The 19,403-nt window shown below is 59.8% G+C and overlaps 3 protein-coding genes across 7 annotated transcripts in view; 2 read left to right on the top strand and 1 right to left on the bottom strand.

The window, feature by feature from the left end:
* Nucleotides 1-14,085, bottom strand: part of RBFOX3 (RNA binding fox-1 homolog 3) — a 133,693-nt gene extending 119,608 nt beyond the window's left edge. For 3 of the 4 annotated variants that reach the window (XM_086857028.1, XM_086857032.1, XM_086857037.1), the window contains exon 1: nt 12,816-13,063. The gene's annotated coding sequence lies outside the window, so the exon portion shown is untranslated. Of the gene's footprint in view, nt 1-12,815; nt 13,064-13,943 lie in introns of those variants that run through there. The other variant, XM_086857038.1, reaches the window with a different exon arrangement.
* Nucleotides 1,157-6,817, top strand: ENPP7 (ectonucleotide pyrophosphatase/phosphodiesterase 7). Of its 2 annotated transcripts, none has more exons than XM_023938878.2 (6): nt 1,157-1,436; nt 2,649-2,794; nt 3,582-4,202; nt 4,719-4,959; nt 5,885-5,983; nt 6,315-6,817. In XM_023938878.2, the coding sequence occupies exons 1-5, from the start codon at nt 1,196-1,198 to the stop codon at nt 5,971-5,973; spliced, it is 1,338 nt and encodes a 445-aa protein (XP_023794646.2). In that variant the 5' UTR covers nt 1,157-1,195; the 3' UTR covers nt 5,974-5,983; nt 6,315-6,817. The 2 variants fall into 2 exon arrangements, with proteins under 2 accessions (XP_023794646.2, XP_023794645.2); XM_023938877.2 differs by having other exon boundaries at nt 6,216-6,817.
* On the top strand, nt 13,753-17,824 carry CBX2 (chromobox 2). The gene is made up of 5 exons (XM_086857021.1): nt 13,753-13,824; nt 13,929-13,972; nt 14,457-14,522; nt 15,959-16,028; nt 16,251-17,824. The coding sequence occupies exons 1-5, from the start codon at nt 13,753-13,755 to the stop codon at nt 17,571-17,573; spliced, it is 1,575 nt and encodes a 524-aa protein (XP_086713147.1). The 3' UTR covers nt 17,574-17,824.
* The last annotated feature ends 1,579 nt before the right edge of the window (nt 17,825-19,403 follow it).

Genomic DNA, 19,403 nt, shown 5'->3' with positions numbered 1-19,403 from the left:
CAGCTGGTGCCAGCCCTGAGGTCCCTGGTGGGATCACTTGGACCTCTCACAGTGTCCTTGCAAGGTTATCCCATGTCACACTGGGGAAATGCCCACGCTGGGAGAGACACCAACACCCCCCTGACAAATCAGCCCAGATGGGAATGGTCAGGACTAGAGAGAGGCTTTCATTCCATCCAGGAAGAACAAACCCATGTGCCTAAGACTCATCTACCCAGCTCAGTCTTGGGGAGAAACATCAAGGAATGACCCCAGACATGACTGGGAAAACCAGGTGGAGACAGCTCTGCTTGGTGAGGAGAGGGCAGCAGGCAATGGGGAAGCAAAGCACCAAGGAATAAATCTGCAACTGAGCAGAGGGAGATCAGCAAAGACATAGAGGTTGTGAGTTCAGAGCCCAGGGAACCAAGGCAACCTCTGTTACATAACTCTACAAAAGCCTTAAACTCAGTTTTTCTGAGAAATGAGTCGTCAGCAATGATTAAACCCAGAGAAGCCATAAAGCAGCAGATATTGATAGGATGGGGTGCTGATACAGCGAAGCTCAGCAGTGCACGGGCGGATGAGGGTCACCCATGGTGAGCAGCAGTGGGAGCTGGGCTGATGGGACACGGGGGCTTCAGAGCTGGGCTCACCCTCAGGAGCATCTCGGGGGTTGGTGCACGGTCAGGATCCAAGGAAGAGCCTCCCTCTCCAGTGAGCAGCTCAGCAAAGCCACACTGGAAAACCGTGGGTAAATCCAGACTCCTTCCCGAGCCTCTGAGCCTCCATGTGAGGGTGGACAAGCAGTCCTGGGGTGTGAGCTGCCTTCTGAGGCTGAACTGCTGAGCACAGAGCAGAGCACCGAGAGCCAGGAGTGAGGAGAGGACACCAGGATGGGCTGAGAGGGACGGGGGCTGTGCAGGCAGCTCCCAGCCCCCCACCACACCGAGCTCCCTGTTCACACTCACCAAAACTGCACCACCACAGCTGAGGGAACAGCCAGATTTGGTGTTTGACCCAAACAGGAGGAGCTTTAAGATAATGTACCACAGAAAGACAAACAGGACAATTTGGTTCTGATACCAGATGCTGGCTGAAGCCACACACCCGATCAGCAACTGCAAGATTAGATAAGGACCGAACTTAGTCCCGTCCTGCACGTATTAATGCGAGCTCTGCGGACACCTGGGCTATTCCTGCTCCAGGCACAAAGATGCTCCTGGCGCTGGGGCTCCTCTTTGCTGCCCTGTCCTTGGGAAGATGCATCCCCCTGCAGCAGGGGCCCAGCCGCAGCAAACTCCTCCTGGTGTCCTTCGATGGCTTTCGCTGGAACTACGACCAGGACGTGGACACCCCCAACCTGGACACGATGGCTGCGGACGGGGTGAAGGCCAAGTACATGACTCCTGCCTTCGTCACCCTCACCAGCCCCTGCCACTTCACGCTGCTGACCGGTGAGTGCCGCACGGGGGCTGGGGAAGGACAAGGTCAAGGCTTGTGGTCACACACGAGGTCAGGAGGCACCCAGGGGAGGCACCCAGACCCAGCAGCACACGGAGCTTCAGAGCACATGGGGCAAGAGATGCAGAAATGGTAGATTCAAACTAGATGCAAAGAAATTCTTCCCTGTGAGGGTGGTGAGGCACAGATTTCCCGGATTGCCCCATCCCTGGAAATGTCCAAGGCCAGGTTGGACGGGGCTTGGAGTCAGCCTGGTCCGGTGGGAGGTGTCCCTGCCCATGGCAGAGGTGGAACAGGACGGTTTTTAAGGTCCCTCCCAAGTCAAACCATTCTGGGATTCTGTGAACTCAACCTGTATTTATCCAAGGTAAATAGCACCAGACCAACTCGATAGCCTCCTTTGATAAGATAAATTATTTTTTAAACAAGGGAGATGCTCTAAATTTAATCTTTCTGGACTTCAGTAGTGCATTTGATACAGTGCCACATGGGAAATCATTAGTTAAGATGGAGAAGATGAAGATTAGTACAAAATCTGTAATGTGGGGAAGTGAGAGGCTACGGGAAGAGGACAGAGTGGATGCTGAGAGGAGATTGTCAAGCTGGAGGGAGGGCACCAGGGGAATTCCTGAAGAATCGATTTTGGAGCCAATCTTATTTAAGATTTTAATTAATAACCTTGGCATAAAAGAGTGGAGCATGCTAATGAAATCTGCTGATGGGCAAAAGCAGGGAGGCAGCGTCAATACGAGGGAGGACGGGGATATCATACAGAAGGGACTGCGCAGTCTTCGGGACCAGAATAATAAAAATAGCACAAAATGTAAGAGTCAAAGTGCATCTCTCCCTCCTAATGGAAACTTCTGCTCACTGACATCATGGACTGTGAGCACCAGCAGTGAAACACCACGGGATTAGCTGAACACAGGGAACCTGCCCGTGCCCAGAGGGCAGCAACAGCTGCAGGTGGTGCTGGGTCCAGGTGAGACCCACCAGACATGGACTAACCCAGGAGGGAAGCAGCTCTCCCCCAGCACCTCCCTCCCTGCCCCGGGACCCTGCTTGGCAGAGGGCAAGGGTAGGAAGGGGAAAAGAGGAAGGAGAGGCCAAAGGTCCCCTCTGCCCAAAGCCAGCCCTACACCCAGTGTGGGAGTGAGACCCCCCAGCACGGCCGGGCTCACCCCCACCCCTCATCTCTCCCACAGGGCGGTACCTGGAGAACCACGGGGTGATCCATAACATGTGGTTCGACACCAAAACAGGGGTCAGACTGCCCTACTACACCACACAAGGCATAAGCAGCTGGTGGGACAATGGCAGCCTCCCCATCTGGATCACTGCCCAGAGACAGGCAAGTGTGGCACCTCCTCGCACGCACAGACCCTGCACAGACCCGTCCAACCTGCCATCCTCCAGGAAAAGCTACAGGCAAGCCACCATCCCCTGTGGCCCTGAGTTCCCAGCCTCCCCATGAACGTCAGGCTAATTAGACCAGCAAAAAACTGAAATCCCCAGACACTGGCAGGAATAATTATGATCATTCTACTAAAAATAGCAAAAAATAATAGATGCATTTCAGCTTTATTAAGACATTAATAAAGCAGGTTATCCTGTTCCTGTTTAAAGAAGCCCCAGCCAGTTCCTCGGGGAGCATCCCGAGCCTGGGAGCTCCACACGCCCCGAGGAGCCAGGGCAGTTGGGGGGCAGCGTTGGGGGCCACTCCCCTCTCCCCTGGGAGCTGCAGCGAGCTGGGCACGCTGTGAATGTGGCTTTGAGGCAGGGCATGAAACCCGGCCCAAGACCTTTGCCCACATTTACGGCCAAATTGGCTCCTGTGGAGTCAGTGAGAAACACCTTAATGTCTTGATGGTGCAGAGCCAGAGGGTCCACACAAGGGGCAAGTGGGTCACTGGTTCCAAAGTTTAAACCGGTGTTAAAACACACTGAGGAAGCGGGTGCAAGGGCAGTGCTTTCAATTAATCACTTCTAATTGGCAATGAGCAAGAAAACCTCATTAGCGGCAGAGGTAGACATCGGGGACTGAATGAACTGATCGAGTTAGGAGGTGGCTGCACTGACAGATGGAAGGATGCTGCCGAGAGAGTTCAGGTGAGTTTATGGAATGCCTCCACTCGCAGGGTTTGAAGACAGGCTCTATCCACTTCCCCGGAACCAAAGCGAAATACCAAAAGGAAGAAGTGTACAAGAAGTTGGTGGAACCCCCGTTGTTCAACTACAGCAACGAAGCCAACTGGAGGCAGAGCATCAACACCACCATGGAATGGTTCACAGCGGAGAACCTCGACTTCATCACGCTCTACTTTGGGGAGCCAGACTCCACTGGACACAAGTTTGGCCCTGAATCCACGCAGAGGAAAAACATGATCAAGCAGGTGGACAGAACCATCGGGTACTTGAGGCAGCGCATCCGGGAAAGCGGCCTGGAATCCAACCTCAACCTCATCATCACATCTGACCACGGCATGGAGACCGTCATAAAAACCAACGAGATTCACATCCGGACCTTCAGCAACTTCACATTCAAAGACCTCGACTTTGAACTCTTAGATTATGGACCAAATGGACTCCTGGTGCCAAAAGAGGGGAAACTGGAGCACGTGTACTCAGTCCTGAAAAATGCCCACCCAAAACTGCACGTTTACAAGAAGGAAGAGTTTCCAAAGAGATTCCACTACGCCAACCATTCCCGGATCACCCCTCTCCTGTTGTACAGCGATCCAGGCTATGTGATCCATGGGGTAAGGTGCACCTCAGGCATGTCCTGCTGTCCTTTGGGATGTGCCTCTCTCTCCTGTCCCTCTCCCAGCACCCCAGCACCCGCCCAGCTTTGGGCCTTTGTGCTAGCTGCTCTCCATACATACAGATATCAATTCCAGCTCTTTGTGTAAAGACCTTCTCTGCTGTGGAGAGCAAATATCCAGAAACCCCGGAGCAGGAGCTGCATAAATGCAGAATATCCATTGTAGGATCCTGATTTAAGGGAAGGCCCAGCAGGCAGCTTCCCACTGGAAGCTCCTCAGTACAACAAAACTTGGACATCGTTTAGGGAGGGAACTTGCAGGATGCAATTACCCGAGAGCGGTGTCTGGAGGCACCTCCAGCTTCTGCAGAGTTTAACACCGACAGATCAACTCCCAAAACTGAGAGGAACCAACCAGATCATCAAACCCTGCAGCTGCAGAACGTGGCACACGAGGTGGGGGCGTGCGGGGGCAGAGGGGTTGGGCTGCTCACCTTCCTGCTCTCCCCTCCAGAGGTACAAGGTCCAGTTCAATAAAGGGGAACACGGCTTCGACAACCAGGCCGTGAACATGAAAACCATCTTCCGTGCCGTGGGACCCTCCTTCAAGAAGGGGCTGGTGGTGGAGCCCTTTGATAGCGTCAACGTCTACGCCCTCCTCTGCGAGCTGCTGGGCATCACCCCCGAGCCTCACGACGGCTCTCTGGAGGTCACCAAGCCCATGCTGCGTGAATCCACGGGCAACGAGGGCAACGGTGAGCGGTGGGAGCCATGGGGGGCAGCGGGAGGGGCTGGTGTCACCGGTGGTGACAGTGGGCACCAGGAACAGCGACAGACACCAGAGGTGGCACTGGGCACCGGGAACAGCACCGGGAGCGCACTGGGAGCTCACCGGGAGCGCTGATGGGCACCGGGATCACTCCGGGATCGCGCCAGGATAGCCCCGGGATCGCTCCGGGATAGCCCCGGGATAGCCCCGGGATAGCTCCGGGATCGCTCCGGGATAGTCCCGGGATCACTCCGGGATAGCCCCGGGATAGTCCCGGGATAGCCCCGGGATCGCTCCGGGATAGCCCCGGGATCGCTCCGGGATAGCCCCGGGATAGCCCCGGGATAGCCCCGGGAACGCTCCGGGATAGCCCCGGGATAGCCCCAGGATCGCTCCGGGATCACTCCGGGATAGCCCCAGGATCGCTCCGGGATCACTCCGGGATAGCCCCGGGATCGCTCCGGGATAGCCCCGGGATAGCCCCGGGATAGCTCCGGGATCGCTCCGGGATAGTCCCGGGATCACTCCGGGATAGCGCCGGGATAGCCCCGGGATAGCCCCGGGATCGCTCCGGGATCGCTCCGGGATAGCCCCGGGATAGCCCCGGGATCGCTCCGGGATAGCCCCGGGATAGCCCCGGGATAGTCCCGGGATCACTCCGGGATAGTCCCGGGATAGCCCCGGGATCGCTCCCCGCTCGGGCCGCGCGCTCCCCGGGATTCCCGCGGGGACAGCGACACCTGGTGGTGGCCGCTGTCGTCACCGGCTCCGGGCCCGGGCCGTGCCCCCCCCGCTCGGAACCGGGCAGAGGTCACCGCGGCCCGGGGGGGCAGAACGAGCAGAACGGGGGCGGGAGGTGACGGTGCCGTCCCCGGGCAGGGCTGGCGCTCACCCCGCTCTCGGCACCGCAGGTTCGGGTCCTTCTCCGCGCCCCGCCTCGAAGCTGCCGCTGATGCTGGGACTCGCTCTCGTCCTGGGATGCTGGGGAGGAGTTTTCTAACCCCCACCAGGTAAGCCGCCCCAAGGACCCCCAGAAGGAATCCTGCCCGTTTCCTCTGTCTGAGGAGGCCCCCGCGGGACGCAGCAGGGGCTCCACACCTCAGCCAGGACTCCGTGTTCTTCCTGCCCCGGCTCGGCATCGACACCACCCAGGGCATGGGCTGAGCCGAGAAGAAGGGGTGGGGAACCCTCTCGGACCCTGGCACTGCCCCCTGACCTGTCCCCTCTGTCCTCTGTGTGCAGCCAGGTCTGGACCGTGACATGAGCAAGCACAAGGGGTGAACCCTTCGCTGATCGAGGCTCTGCACATGCCAGAACAGAGTTTGTCACTTGCCTTCACAGTGCAAATTTGTCCAGAGAACCACCAGAACAAGCAGCTCCTGATCCAATTCCCTGGCACTTCCAGCATGATGCACCTCCAGCCGATACCTACAGGCTGCAGACACCTGAAACGAGCACCAGCAGCGCCGTGCTCTCCTGTCCTGGCAGACCCCAAGCTCCAGGCAGCTCTACCAGAACACATGGCAAGATGGGGAAGGACGTGGGTCACAAAGACAACCAGTCCCAGGCTCAGGGAATTGGGCAAAATTCCCAAAACCTCTCTAAATTACTGACCCACGCTCCTCCAACATGACTGAGTCCCTGGGGGAGAGGCCTCTCCCAGGCTGTGGGGTGACACCAGCTCCACTGCTGTGGAAGGTGGCACTGATGTCCAGCCTGACACGGTCACCCCGTGTCTGCATCACCCCAAATGCAGGAGGCAGAACAGCTCCATGGTGGGTTTGGAGCAGAGACAGCAGATCCGTACCGAGTACCTAACCCAATTAAAACCTTGTTCTGAGCGAGCTGGGAGCCTCCTGTGAAAGGTGCCAGGTCCCACCCAGGGTGGGCACGCTCAGCCGAGGGGACAGAGGGGCCCCCTTGGTCCCTGCTGGCCACAGTGTAGGGCTGGACATGGCACCCCCAGCCCAAAAGCGTCCCCAAATCAATCAGCACTCTGGCCCCAAGAGCCCTAGGTGCCCTCAGCACCATCCTGCTTGTCTTTGTGCTTTGTGGCTCTGGACAAAACTGGGAAATGCCACCTGTGCACCCCTGAGCAGCAAACCTGCAGCCAGGATGGGCCTGGCTGCCCTGCTCCACTGCAGAACTGCTGAGACCTGCCCCAGCTGCAGCTCTGCGAGCTCTGGAAGGGGCGTTGATGTGTTTTGGAGACACAGGGAACGTGGCAGTGCCAGGGCCACAGCAAACAGCCCTGAGATTCCTGAGCCAGGGGCTGGCAGAGCCTGGGCCAGCTGGGCCAGGTTCCCAGGATCTCTCCACAGCAGGGCTCAGGAAAAAGCCCCCGTAGAAATCCAAACCTCCCTCTGCAGGAAGCAGCCCAGGGTCCCTCAACCTTAGGGGACAGGGAGCAAGACACCTCCATTCCAGCAGCCCCCATTCCAGCCCTTCCAGCGTGGCATTCCAGCACCTCCAGATGCTGTGGTGCCTTTCCCCAACCCTGTGCCTCATCTCAGGGGCTCGATAAACATCTGTTGCCATAGAGACTCGCTCACTGCATCGGCTTCACCCAACGAGATGAAACAAGAGCCGCACCCTCAGAAAAACAGGAAGAAAATGTTTGGCTTGAAACTGTGCTGGGGTGGGGGTCAGGGCGGCAGCAGCAGCAGGGAGGCTCTGAAAGGGGAGCCAGGGCTGTGCACACCACTGAAATTGATATTAATGATAAGGGTGCACAGAAACCTTCCCAGCTCTCCTGCTGGTGACCTTGGGCCTTCCCGTGCAGATCAGCACAGCTTTGCACATTCTACAGGCAGGGACAGCCAGCTCTGTTGGGAAATTGGTATCCTGAAGATCCTGGCAGAGCCTGCAGAGCTCAGAACCCTCTGGTACCAGGTTCTGACCCTCCTCAGGCCCAGGGTGCCCAGCAGGTACAGAGCAGGATCACAAACCCATGGAATGGCTTAGGTTGGAAGGGACCTTAAATCCCATCCAGTGCCGCCCCTGCCATGGCAGGGACACCTTCCACTGTCCCAGGCTGTGCCAAGCCCTGTCCAGCCTGGCCTTGGGCACTGCCAGGGATGCAGGGGCAGCCACAGCTGATCTGGGCACCCTGTCAGGCCCTCCCCACCTCACAGGGAAGAATCTCCTCCTAATGTTTAACCTAAATCTCTCCTCTCTGAAGTTTAATACCACCACCCAGTCCTATCCCCCTCTGCCCATTTAAAATGTCACTCTCTCTTTTTCTTTAAGCCTTTAAGTACTGAGAAGCCACAGTGCCCACAGGGCTGGTCCCAGTCTGGTTCCCAGACCCACACAGGGAACATGGAGTTTGTAGTGACCAACCTCCTGACACAAACCCTCACCCGAGAGCTGCTTTTTCCTCAGCTGGGAGCAGGAATTGACTTCCTGACTCAACCAGCAGCATTTGGATGAGACAGAGCTCTGCCAGAAAACTCCCTGGTGGGGAAGGGACCATCCTGGAGAAAGGCTGAACCCTGACACATCCCTGCAGGAAGGTTTCACTGCCCTTCATTCACGGGGCTTGCCATGAGACACACGTCGGTGTGGCTGTTTCCACTCGGGACGGCTGAATGTGGTGCGCTGAACACGGTCCGTGATGCAGCCGCGTTCCCAGCACGGATCAGCCTCCGAGCCCTGAGCACACGGGAGCAGGGGGATCCCCCTCTCTAGCCCAAGACCTGATCCCGTTCCTCCATCCCCCCATACCCCTCTGCCACTGCCTCCTGCCCTGCCGGTGTCCCACAATGTACCGGTGCCCCAGTGTGGCAGCGCCCCAGTGTCCCGGTGTCCCAATATCCTGGTGTTCCCGTGTCCCGGTGTTCCCGTGTCCCAGTGTTCCTGTGTCCCGGTGTCCCGGTGTCCCGGTGTCCCGGTGTTCCCGTATCCCGGTGTCCCGGTGTTTCCGTGTCCCGGTGTTCCCGTGTCCCGGTGTCCCGGTGTTCCCGTGTCCCGGTGTTCCCGTATCCCGGTGTCCCGGTGTTCCCGTATCCCGGTGTTCCCGTGTCCCGGTGTCCCGGTGTTCCCGTATCCCGGTGTTCCCGTGTCCCGGTGTCCCGGTGTTCCCGTGTCCCGGTGTCCCGGTGTTCCCGTGTCCCGGTGCAGTACCGGCAGCCGGCAGCCGAGGGCTCCCGAGCCGCGCTCAGCTCCCGGCGCGGGTGGCGGAAGCGGCTCCCGGTAAAGCCCCGGCCCGGAGCATCTCCCCGAAGCCGCGGAGCCCGCCCAGCCCAGCAGTGCCCCGGTGCTCCCCGGGGAGGGATCTGCTCCTCGGTGCTGGGGGACAGAGCCCGGAGCCACCCGCGGCTGCCGCCGGGCCCGGGGCGCTCCCCGGCACCCACTGCGGCTCCACAAAGCGCAGGGATGCCCCAAGGGATGCTCCAAGGGATGCTCCAAGGGATGCTCCAAGGGATGCCCCAAGGGATGCTCCAAGGGATGCTCCAAGGGATGCCCCAAGGGATGCCCCAAGGGATGCTCCAAGCTCCAAGGGATGCCCCAAGGGATGCCCCAAGGGATGCTCCAAGGGATGCCCCAAGGGATGCCCCAAGGGATGCTCCAAGCTCCAAGGGATGCTCCAAGGGATGCTCCAAGGGATGCTCCAAGGGATGCCCCAAGGGATGCTCCAAGGGATGCCCCAAGGGATGCCCCAAGGGATGCCCCAAGGGATGCCCCAAGGGATGCTCCAAGGGATGCCCCAAGGGATGCCCCAAGGGATGCTCCAAGGGATGCCCCAAGGGATGCCCCAAGGGATGCTCCAAGGGATGCTCCAAGCTCCAAGGGATGCCCCAAGGGATGCCCCAAGGGATGCTCCAAGGGATGCTCCAAGGGATGCTCCAAGGGATGCCCCAAGGGATGCCCTGGAGACCCACACCGAAATCCCAGGTGCCCTCCTGCCCCGGCTCCGTGTCCCGGGCTGCCAAATGTTCCCAGGACAGAACAGATGAGACGGATCCTCCCCGCTGTGCGTGCGAGTTTTACCCCCCCCAGACACACAGAACCTAACCCTGCTCCTGCTCCCCGGGAGCCATCTCTAACCCTGCCTCTCACAAGGAAAACCCAAACCCGTCGAATTTCGCGTGTCCTTTGAGCCTTTCCCAGCCCTTGCCGTGGCTCCTCACGCCTCATTGGCACTGTGGGACATTTTCGCCAAACATTCCCCGATGACAAAGGCCAAAGCCCAGCCTGGCCCTGCCCGGACACAGCCGCTGCCTGATCCCCGCGTCTCCTCCCGCCCTCCCATCCCCACGTAATTCATTCCCCACCGCCCCCCTCCCCGGCCTGGGGGTCAGGCAGCAGGGAGAGCCCCGCTGTGTATTGCATCCCAATTTGCCATGCATTTCCACACCATTTGCTTCCTTTTCTTTTTCCTGCGCTGGGAAGCTGCTCGCTGCCCAGGGGTCCCAACCACTCCGGGATGGGAACATAACAACAAACATCCAAGGACACGTATTTATTTATGGCACACGGTGTGCGGGGACGCTGCTGCCTCCCCAAATGCCTGGTCTGGGGGTGGCTCGTGTCCCCCTGAGCGCCGCCCGGGCCCGCAGGACCCCGACACGACGCGGTTCCCCGGCCGCCCCATCCCGGGAGCTGCCGAGCCCCGGGCCCGGCCGCGGGAGCCAAATGAGATGCGGATCTTTGTGCTTCCATTGGCTGCTGCCTTGGGAAAAAGCAGCCAGATCTGCCCACAACAATCATGGCCACCATGGCCCGGCTGCTCCTGGGCTGGCCCCAGCCTCGCCCTCTCCACTCGGGGACATCCCGTGCCCCTCGGGCACCCCCATCACCGCCGGGGCACCCCTGCAGTGCACCTGCTTTGGGGGGTGCAGTGCCAAAACAGGGGCCGGGGGAGCACCCACAGCCTCGGCCCCCACCCTGCACGTACCGGGCCAGGGCTCCGCGCTCCGCAGCCCCCAGAACGCGGCCCTGGCTCAGCCTGACAGGATGGGCAGCACAGAGCCCCAGCAGCTCAGGGGGAACTGAACCAGTTCCCAGTAAACCCCTGGGTGTAGAACACGGATTTCCAGTCCAGGGAGCAGCACAGCCCTTTTCCCTTTAACAAGCAAAGGGGACTCAGTTCCCCTTCCCTCGACACCAAACTCTCACTTGAGGCTGCCTTCAGGCTGTGTTATGCCTCTAGCCCCTGCTCGAGATATAACACAGGACACACAGCATTCCTGGGATTCTGGTAGACTTGGGGAAAGCTACAAAATCATGTTCCATCAATTACTTCAGGGGTCTGACTCTCAGTCTTAAGATGCTGATGGTTTTCATGGTGATTGGTGAATTTATTGGCCCCCACCAATTGGCCCCGTCACTTTGCCTGGTGGGAGCGTGGGGCCAACTTATTCAGTGCGTGCTCTTGAGTTTCTCCAGAGACGTGAAGTCCCTGTTGGGGATGGGAAGCACTAAATTAAGAAATTAAGAAATTAAGAAATAAAGAAATTAAGAAATTAAGAAATTAAGAAATTAAGAAATTAAGAAATCAATAAATTAATAAATTATTAAATTAGTGAATTAATAAATTAATATATTAATATGTTGACAAATTAATAATTTTAAAATTGATAAAATATTGCATTAATAAAATTAATATATTCATGAATTAATGTATTAATAAATTAATAATTTAGTAAAAAAAGCGGTCACAGGTGGAGCCACAGCTTTGGCAGCAGCAAGGGGGCATCTTGTCCTACCCCAGCCAGCAGCCCCAGCTGGGGCAGCCCCTGTGGCAGCTCTGACCAGCAATGCCCAGGGAAGCTCCAGGGCTGGGATGGTCTCCTCTGGCTGACCAAGCCCTGGGGATACCCCACTCTGCCAGGGGTAAAAAGCTTGGAGCCCACGGCAGCCCAGGGACCACCCAGGACCAGTTTAGTAAATCCCTGGGAGGAAAAAGGAGATTTCCAGCCCAGGGAGCAGCACAGTCCTTTTCACCCTCAGTGGGAACAGGACATGTGGAATGGGGACTGAGCGGCATTAGGGGTCACTCAGAGCCCTCACAAGGGACCAGGGACAATGCTGATGGCACAGCCCCACAAACGCTGTGGTCTCTAAAGAGACACGAGTGTCGAGGGCTGCTCCCAGTTCTGAGCCGCAGCCCCTCTCCAGCTCAGCAGAGAGCAGATGGAGCCTCTGCACTCACATGGCCCTCCCTCCCTTCCCGGCCCCGGGAACAGCGACCTAGCCCTGCGTCCTCGTGGGGAGCACAGGAACAACAGCGCTGAGGGGCTCACCCGGCATCACCCAAATCAGGGCTCCTTCCCTACAGGGCTCATCTCTCCGAGCCGAATCCCTGCAGCCAGGAGAGCCCCACCACTGGATCCTCATCCCCCGGGCTGCAGCCGCACCGCCGGGATGTGTGCACGGCTCAGCACACAGCGATGGGAGGTCACACAGGGGTTTTGCTAAAATCTAAGAGGTGTCGCACACAAAGAGCCGAGCTGGCAGAAGGGAAATGAACTCAAACAAAAAGTGCGGCGCTGTGTTACAATTCTGTGTCACCTTCGGCTAAAAAAATGCTCCTACAGCTCTTCTCGTCAGCGAACGGCCACGGTAATTGCCAAAGAAAACAATGAAAGGTGACAGCGCCCGACCCAGGACAAGCCCCTGGCATGGACCCAGCACCCCCGGCACGTCCACATCCCGCAGCGCCCGAGTCAGTCCCGCTCCCTGAGGAAGCGTCCGGTTCCTCATTCCCGCATCCAGAGGGTCCCCCGTGGTGACATTGCCCCCGCAGCGGGGACAGCCCAACGCGCTCGCTGCCGCTCCAAAGGCTTTCCTAAACCCGGCATCGCTAAACCCGGCATCGCTAAACCCGGCATCGCTTACCGGAGACGGCAGTGCCCGGGGTGCGGGCGAGGCCCCACGCAGGACACCCCATGGCCCCTCCGGCTCCCGCTCAGTCCCTGCGCGCCGCGGGCACCCAGGCGCCGGGCCGACGGCAATTCATATCCCTGCGGCTCCCGCACGGTTAACAGCGGGCTCCGGGCCCGCCGAGGAGAACTCCCTGAGGTGCTGACTCATCTTCTTCCATGCCTGTAAAGCACCATATTTCATCCTTCCACGCCCACAGCGCACAACCGCCGTGCAGCGGCTCCTGGCGCAGCCCCGCACGGTGCGCGCGGTGCCGCCGCACCCCCGGCAGCGCGGCTCGGGAGGCACCGAGCTGCGAGCCGCCACCGCGCGGGGGTCGCAAGCGGCCCACCCCCCTGGGAAATCTTTTATTCTCTCATGATCAGCTATTTTAGAATTAAAACGTGCCGGTGCTGCTGCCGCCTGCTCCGGCCCGGCGGGGACCGGCGCTGGCTGCCCCAGCCCCAGGGTGCTTTGTCCCCAGGAGGGACCCCGGGCGGGGGACTCGGAGCCCGGGTCCTCGCAGCAGGAAACCCTCGCGGGGTCGGAGCGGGGGGGATCCCCCGCGGGGCCGGCCGGGGAAGCCCCCTGCGCTGCCCGGGGAAACAAAGCCCCGGGCCGGGCCACCCCATTGTCCCCGCTCCGGCCGGGCAGCGGCCGCCCCCGCGCGGGAGGAAGAGGAGGGGTCGCACACAGACAATGCCTCCCCCCACCCCCCACGCCGGATCGCCCCGCCCCCTGCTCCCCATTGGCCGGCGGGGAATTTGGGGACCCCCTCCCGCCCCTCCGCCGTATTGTGCCGGGGGGAGCGCGTGGATCTGGGGGGGTCGGAGAGCGCGCGGCCGCCGTCGGGGGCGCGCCCGGGGGCTCCCCTTGTGTGTGAGTGCGCGGGGGTGTGCGCGGGGCCGGGGCCATGGAGGAGCTGAGCAGCGTGGGAGAGCAGGTCTTCGCCGCCGAGTGCATCCTCAGCAAGCGGCTCCGCAAGGTGGGACCCGCCGGCCCCGCGGCCCCCGCGCCCCTCCGCGCCCCTCCGCGCCCCTCCGCGCCCCCGGCCGCCGCTAACGCGCCTCTCCCCGTCTCTCTCCGCAGGGCAAGCTGGAGTACCTGGTCAAGTGGCGAGGCTGGTCCTCCAAGTGAGCGGGGCGGTGCGGGGCGGTGCGGGGCGCGGTGCGGATCGCGGAACCATGCGGTGCGGAGCGGGGCGCGGGGCGCGGGTACCGCCCGCCCGGCCGCTTTTGTTTGGGTCGTGCCGCTCCTTTTGTTTACAAATAAGCGCGGCCGCGGTCGGGCCCTCCCCGCCACCGCGTGGGGCTCCGCTCCCCCCCCCGGCTCGGTCCAGCCCCCCCTGGAGTCGCCGCTCCCCCCCGGCTGTGCCGGCCCCGCGCCCGCTCTGCTGAAACCGGAGCTCCCCCGGGATGCGCGGGGCTCGCCTCGCCCCCTTCCCGATCTCCCTCCCCCGGCCGCTCTCCCCTGCCCGCCCCCCGGCTGCGCCGGCCCCCGGTACGGGCATGCCCCGCTCCGTGCCAGGCCCGGGTGCGCTCGGGTGAAGCCCCCGGGGCCGGAGCGGCGGGGGGAGCCCGACCCCTGCTCTCAGCCGCTCCGCGTCCTCTGTTGCAGGCACAACAGCTGGGAGCCTGAGGAGAACATCCTGGACCCCCGGCTGCTCCTGGCTTTCCAAAAGAAGTGAGCAAACTCTAAATATTTCTAAGCAAACTGTAAAGTCAATTAACTTCTAATTGGCTGCTCGCGTGGTGGAAGTTGTTGGAAACGACAGCCTGGAGCCGGCGGGGCCCTTTGTGGCCGGGCCCTTTTGTTTGTCCCGGAGTCACGGTCCAGGTGTACCTGGAGCGGCTCTGCCCGGGCCAGCGAGGCTTTAGGGGCCAGCGGCGCTCCGGGAGCCCCCGGGGAACGCCCGGCACAGACCTGGGGCTCCCACTCCCCATCCAGGGCTCGGGGACCTCGGCTGTGCTTGGTCACAGAGCCCTGGGAGGGTGAGGGAAATAATATCTGGGAGACAATATTATAGAATGGTTTGGATCAGGAGGGATCTTAATGCTCTTCCCGACCCACCCCATCATTTCCACTGTCCCAGATTGCTGCAAGTCCTGTCCAGCCTGGCCTTAGACACTGCCATGGATGGGGCAGCCACAGCTTCTTTGGGCAGCCTGTGCCAGGGCCTCGCCACCCTCACAGGGAAGATTTTCTTCTTAATACCCCATCTAACCTTGCCCTCAGGCAGTTGGAACCCATTTCCTGTGTCCTGTTGCTCCAGGCTCTTGTCCAAAGTCCCTCTCCAGCTATCTCAGAGCCTCTTTAAGTCCTGGAAGATGCTCTGGAGTCTCCCCAGAGCCTTCTCCAGGCTGAACAACCTGGATGGCAGAACAAAATGGTCTCTGTCCTCTGTCAGGTCCATGGCTCCTGCCCGGAGCTGGGCTGAGAACAGCAATTGTTCCACAGCCACTGCACCCCAGGAATCACTCACGGAGCACAGGGAAAGCCAGCTGGCTGTGGCAGACAGCGCTGCCAACTATTTTGACTTCATAATAGGAAAAGCATTAAAGCTTATGATAGGATACAATTATAAGTGGTTTCTGGATCCATTTTTCTCAAGAATAGGATCTGGTGTTGAGTGCAGGATGGTATTTAATCAGCTGTGTTCCATCTAAACACCATCCCAGGAAACATGTACAGTGACCTGAAACATCCCTGAACTCCAGCCTGGGCCACCATGGCTGGACCAGGAGTGCAGGAGAGCTGGAAGGAGTCCAGCAGAGGAGGGGACTCACTGAGCTCCCAGGAAATGCGTTTGCTTTTCCCACTCAGCGTGGAAGCTCAGCACAGCAGGGGCATAACCAAAGCAAGGCTTAGCAGGGCTGGGGGCAGATCCTTCCCTTTGCCTGATCCCCTTGTGCCAGAAAAATGGCAAATCTCGCCAAGAATTGGAAAAGGCACAGGTTTAGGATGGGTAACACGGTGTGGTCCATCACTGACTGCTGGAAGCTGCAGGGATGTTGCTGATGCACACAGGGATGCTCTCCTGTCACTACCTGGCTGCCTCAATTCTCCCAGGCGTTTTTTATTTCCCTATAAACATTGTCCTGAACCCTTGTTTTCTCCAGGGAACAAGAAAAAGAAGTGCAGAATCGGAAGAGGGGCAAGAGGCCCCGGGGCAGGCCCAGGAAGAACGTGGTGAGTGCCAGCAGTGCTGGGAGCTGTGACAGCTCTGGGGGGCTCCGGGGCTGGGGGTGGCCCCGAGCACACAACTCATCCCATCCTGGATGGATCCCTGAGGATCAGCTACACGGAGAGAGAGCCTGAGGGCCCTGCCCAGGCCACCCTGCAGGGTTTGTAATGCCCACGAGCGTTCCTCGGTCACTGCCGTTAACTCTCGCTGTCTCTGCTGCTTTGCAGGAACCAGAGATGCCTGCCAAAACTAAGTCGAGCAGCTCCTCTTCCTCCACATCCTCCTCTTCCTCCTCCTCTGAGGAAGAGGATGAAAGTGATCTGGAAGCGAAGAGAGGTCCCCGCAGCAGAGAGACGCACCCGGTGCCGCAGAAGAAAGCTCAGATCCTGGTGGCCAAGCCCGACATGAAAGACGCTTCCAGGAAGAAGCGTGGGCGGAAACCTCTTCCCCCGGAGCAGAAAGCGGCTCGAAGGACCGTGAACCTGACAAAGGTGCTGAAAACGTCCCGGAAGGAGGTGGGGGGCAGTGCCAAGCTGCTGGGGAAGCTGCAGCCCCAGCACAGCACGCAGGGCTCGGGCATGGCCATGCTGAAGGATCCCCCGGGCACCTTGGCTGGGCTCAGCTCAGGGGGGTCGGCAGTGGAAAACCTGCCCAACATGATGAAGAGCGGCTCGGCGAGCCCCAGCCAGGCCATCAGCTGGCAGAGCTCCATCGTGCACTACATGAACAGGATGTCCCAAAGCCAGAGCGCGGCCGAGAGCTCGGCCCTGGGCAGGCTGGCGCTGAAGGCACAGGCGGCCAGTAAAGGCAGCTTGGGGCTGGACTTGAAAATGAGGAGCCAGAAAGGCTCTGGGGAGCTGGGGCTGAACGTGCAGGGACCCAAAACTGCAAAGGCTTCCGGCAGCAGCGCCGGAGGGGACCAGAAATCGGGGTTTGCTGCCGGAGGCCAGATGCTGCCCAACGGCAGCAAGACGCCATCGAGCTCGTCTGGGGCCGGCATCCAGCCAGCCTCCAGCCAGGAGCTGAACCTGCAGGCTCTGAACCTGCAGAGTGTCAAAAACGGGCCGAGCACGGCCAGCGGGAGCAGCGTCCCCCGGCACCTCTGCGGCTCCCTGGCCAAGGGCCCCGCCGGCGGCACGGCCAGCGCGGGCGCCAAGGGCGGTGCCGCAGGGCCCGGGCTGAACGCTGCCACGCTCCCAGGGGGGGACGGTGGCAAGAGCAAGAAGCAGACACACCGGGCAGGTGACAGGGACTCGGCCAAAGGTGGCTCAGCTGGCGCTCAAGAGGGACACGCAGAGAGCCGCAAACCCTCCGCCCTGTCCGAAGCGAGCACGGGCGAGGACACCAGCTCGGATTCGGAGCGGGATTCAGCTTCCCTCCCGGGTGCGGCTCAGAACATGTCTGTGTCCATCCAGACCAGCCAGGACTGGAAGCCCACCCGCAGCCTGATTGAGCACGTCTTTGTCACCGATGTCACCGCTAACCTGATCACAGTGACGGTCAAGGAGTCCCCCACCAGCGTTGGGTTTTTCAACCTGCGGCAATACTGAGCCCAGGAGCGTGAGAGGAGGGAGAGGGTCCTCCAGCCTCACCCTCGCCTTTGCCCAACTCTTCCATCGGATTTTTTTTCATCAAGTGAACGTGGAGCCCTCGTGAGACCTGCTGGAACTCGTGTCTGGAAAGGCTGGACAAATAGCGCAGTGAAACCCGCTCCAAACTGCCAGCAGCTCCTGGATTTCCTCCAGGGCTTCTCTCCATCCTCTTGTGGAGCCGTGCCCCATGTGGGGGTGCTCGATGCCGTTCTCGGGGCGCGGGGGCACCGGTGCTGCCGGGGGTGTCAGGCTGGCCAGTTTGGAGCCAGGATTCACTGCCCACAGCTCTGTTTGCTTTCAGATGCCAGGTCTGCAGCTCACTGGCCACAGGGGGTGTGGAGCTGCCACGGGACAGTCTCACACCTGGGAGAGGACTGGGAGAGTCTCTTCTGGGCTTCCTGTGGATCTGTCTATGAGCCACGGGGAACTGCAAGTCAATCCAAATGAGGCAGCTGCTGCTCCCAGCCCTCGAGGCTGTGGGGGTGCAGTTGTTTTTGGGGGTTTTTCAGGGTATGCTCAGCCCAGCCACCCCCCTGGGCGAGGTCATTTCCAATGATGGGAAACCCACAGCGTTTCTGTTGGGTTTTCCAGCTGATAGGGAAATATTGTTTACATTTTTTCTTAAGGAATTTTTTTTTTCTTTCATGAGGGAGGGAAATAACCCCAGTCTATGGCAGGTTAAGTCCTGGGTGCCACCAACAGAACAGGTGGCAGAGGTGCTTTTTTTGGAGGGTGTCTCCTTTCTGCTGGAGGAAAGTCCTGCCTTGAGAGCCAGCAAGATCCACCAGCTTCTCTGCAGTGATGACTTCCAGAGGAACGTGAATTTCTGGGCAGCCCAGGGAGCCCCCACACCTCTCCTCTGCCTCATCCTGGCATTGCCAGCACCTCCACCTCCTGCTCAGCAGGTTCCAGGCACCCATAGAGACCGAGCTGGGGGATATTTTTTAAGCCTTGTAGAACATGTGAACCCTTCCAGCAGCAGGTGGGTTGGTGCTGGGACTGCCAGGACAGCCAGGACTGCTGCTCCCTGGGTTAGACTCATGGTTCTCTCCAGAATGCTCAGAGGCTGGTCAAGGCCACCTGCATAGGTGGTCAGGAGTGGTGGGAAAGGAAAGGAGAGGAGAGGGAGAAGGGCTAAAGCCAGTGGGTTCCTCAAGCTGCTGTTCCCCAAGGAAGCAGAGCAGGTGAGCTCACCTTTCCCTGGCTGTCCCAGCAGCTGGGGTGCTCCTTCTGGCTTCTCACTGCACCCAGTAATGGCTTTTCCACTGCAGTGTTTTCCCTTCTGCAGATTTCTCCTACAAGCCAAAATTAGCAGCAGTTCAGGCAGAGTTTAGTAGCGTTTGAGGTCATTTTAGTTCTGTTGACGCTGAGTGCTTTTGTTGGAGGTGATGAACAGCCGGCGGCCGCCTCCTGCCCTGTGTGGGTCAGATGTCCCTCCAGCTGGTCACAGCTTAGGGGTCACCAGGTGACTGACCTGGCAGCAGGGAACACATTTCCCTTGGCCCCAGGCAGGGCCACTCACAGCCTCTTCATTCACAGGAGTGTGGATGCATGGACCAAACTGGGGGTACAGGAACTTGGGACCCCCTGATGCAGCAGCCCCCCACGGTCACGGCTGCTGCCAGCGGGGTCATTCTCAGGTGATGCCAAAATGCCACGGCCTGTGCGGTTTTACCTTCTACTGTAACTTTGCCAAACGAGCTCCAAGGAAGCCCTGGCCTGTGTCAGCAGGCAGCAGTGCCCCAGGCACGGTCTGTGCTGTGCTCCTGTGCTGGGGGTGCGAGTGCT

This window comes from Cyanistes caeruleus, chromosome 19, assembly GCF_971803275.1.
Source record: "Cyanistes caeruleus chromosome 19, bCyaCae1.hap1.1, whole genome shotgun sequence".
Lineage (NCBI taxonomy): Eukaryota > Metazoa > Chordata > Aves > Passeriformes > Paridae > Cyanistes > Cyanistes caeruleus.
Note: the sequence above shows the minus strand (reverse complement) of the source record. Positions and strands in the feature narration are given on the sequence as shown.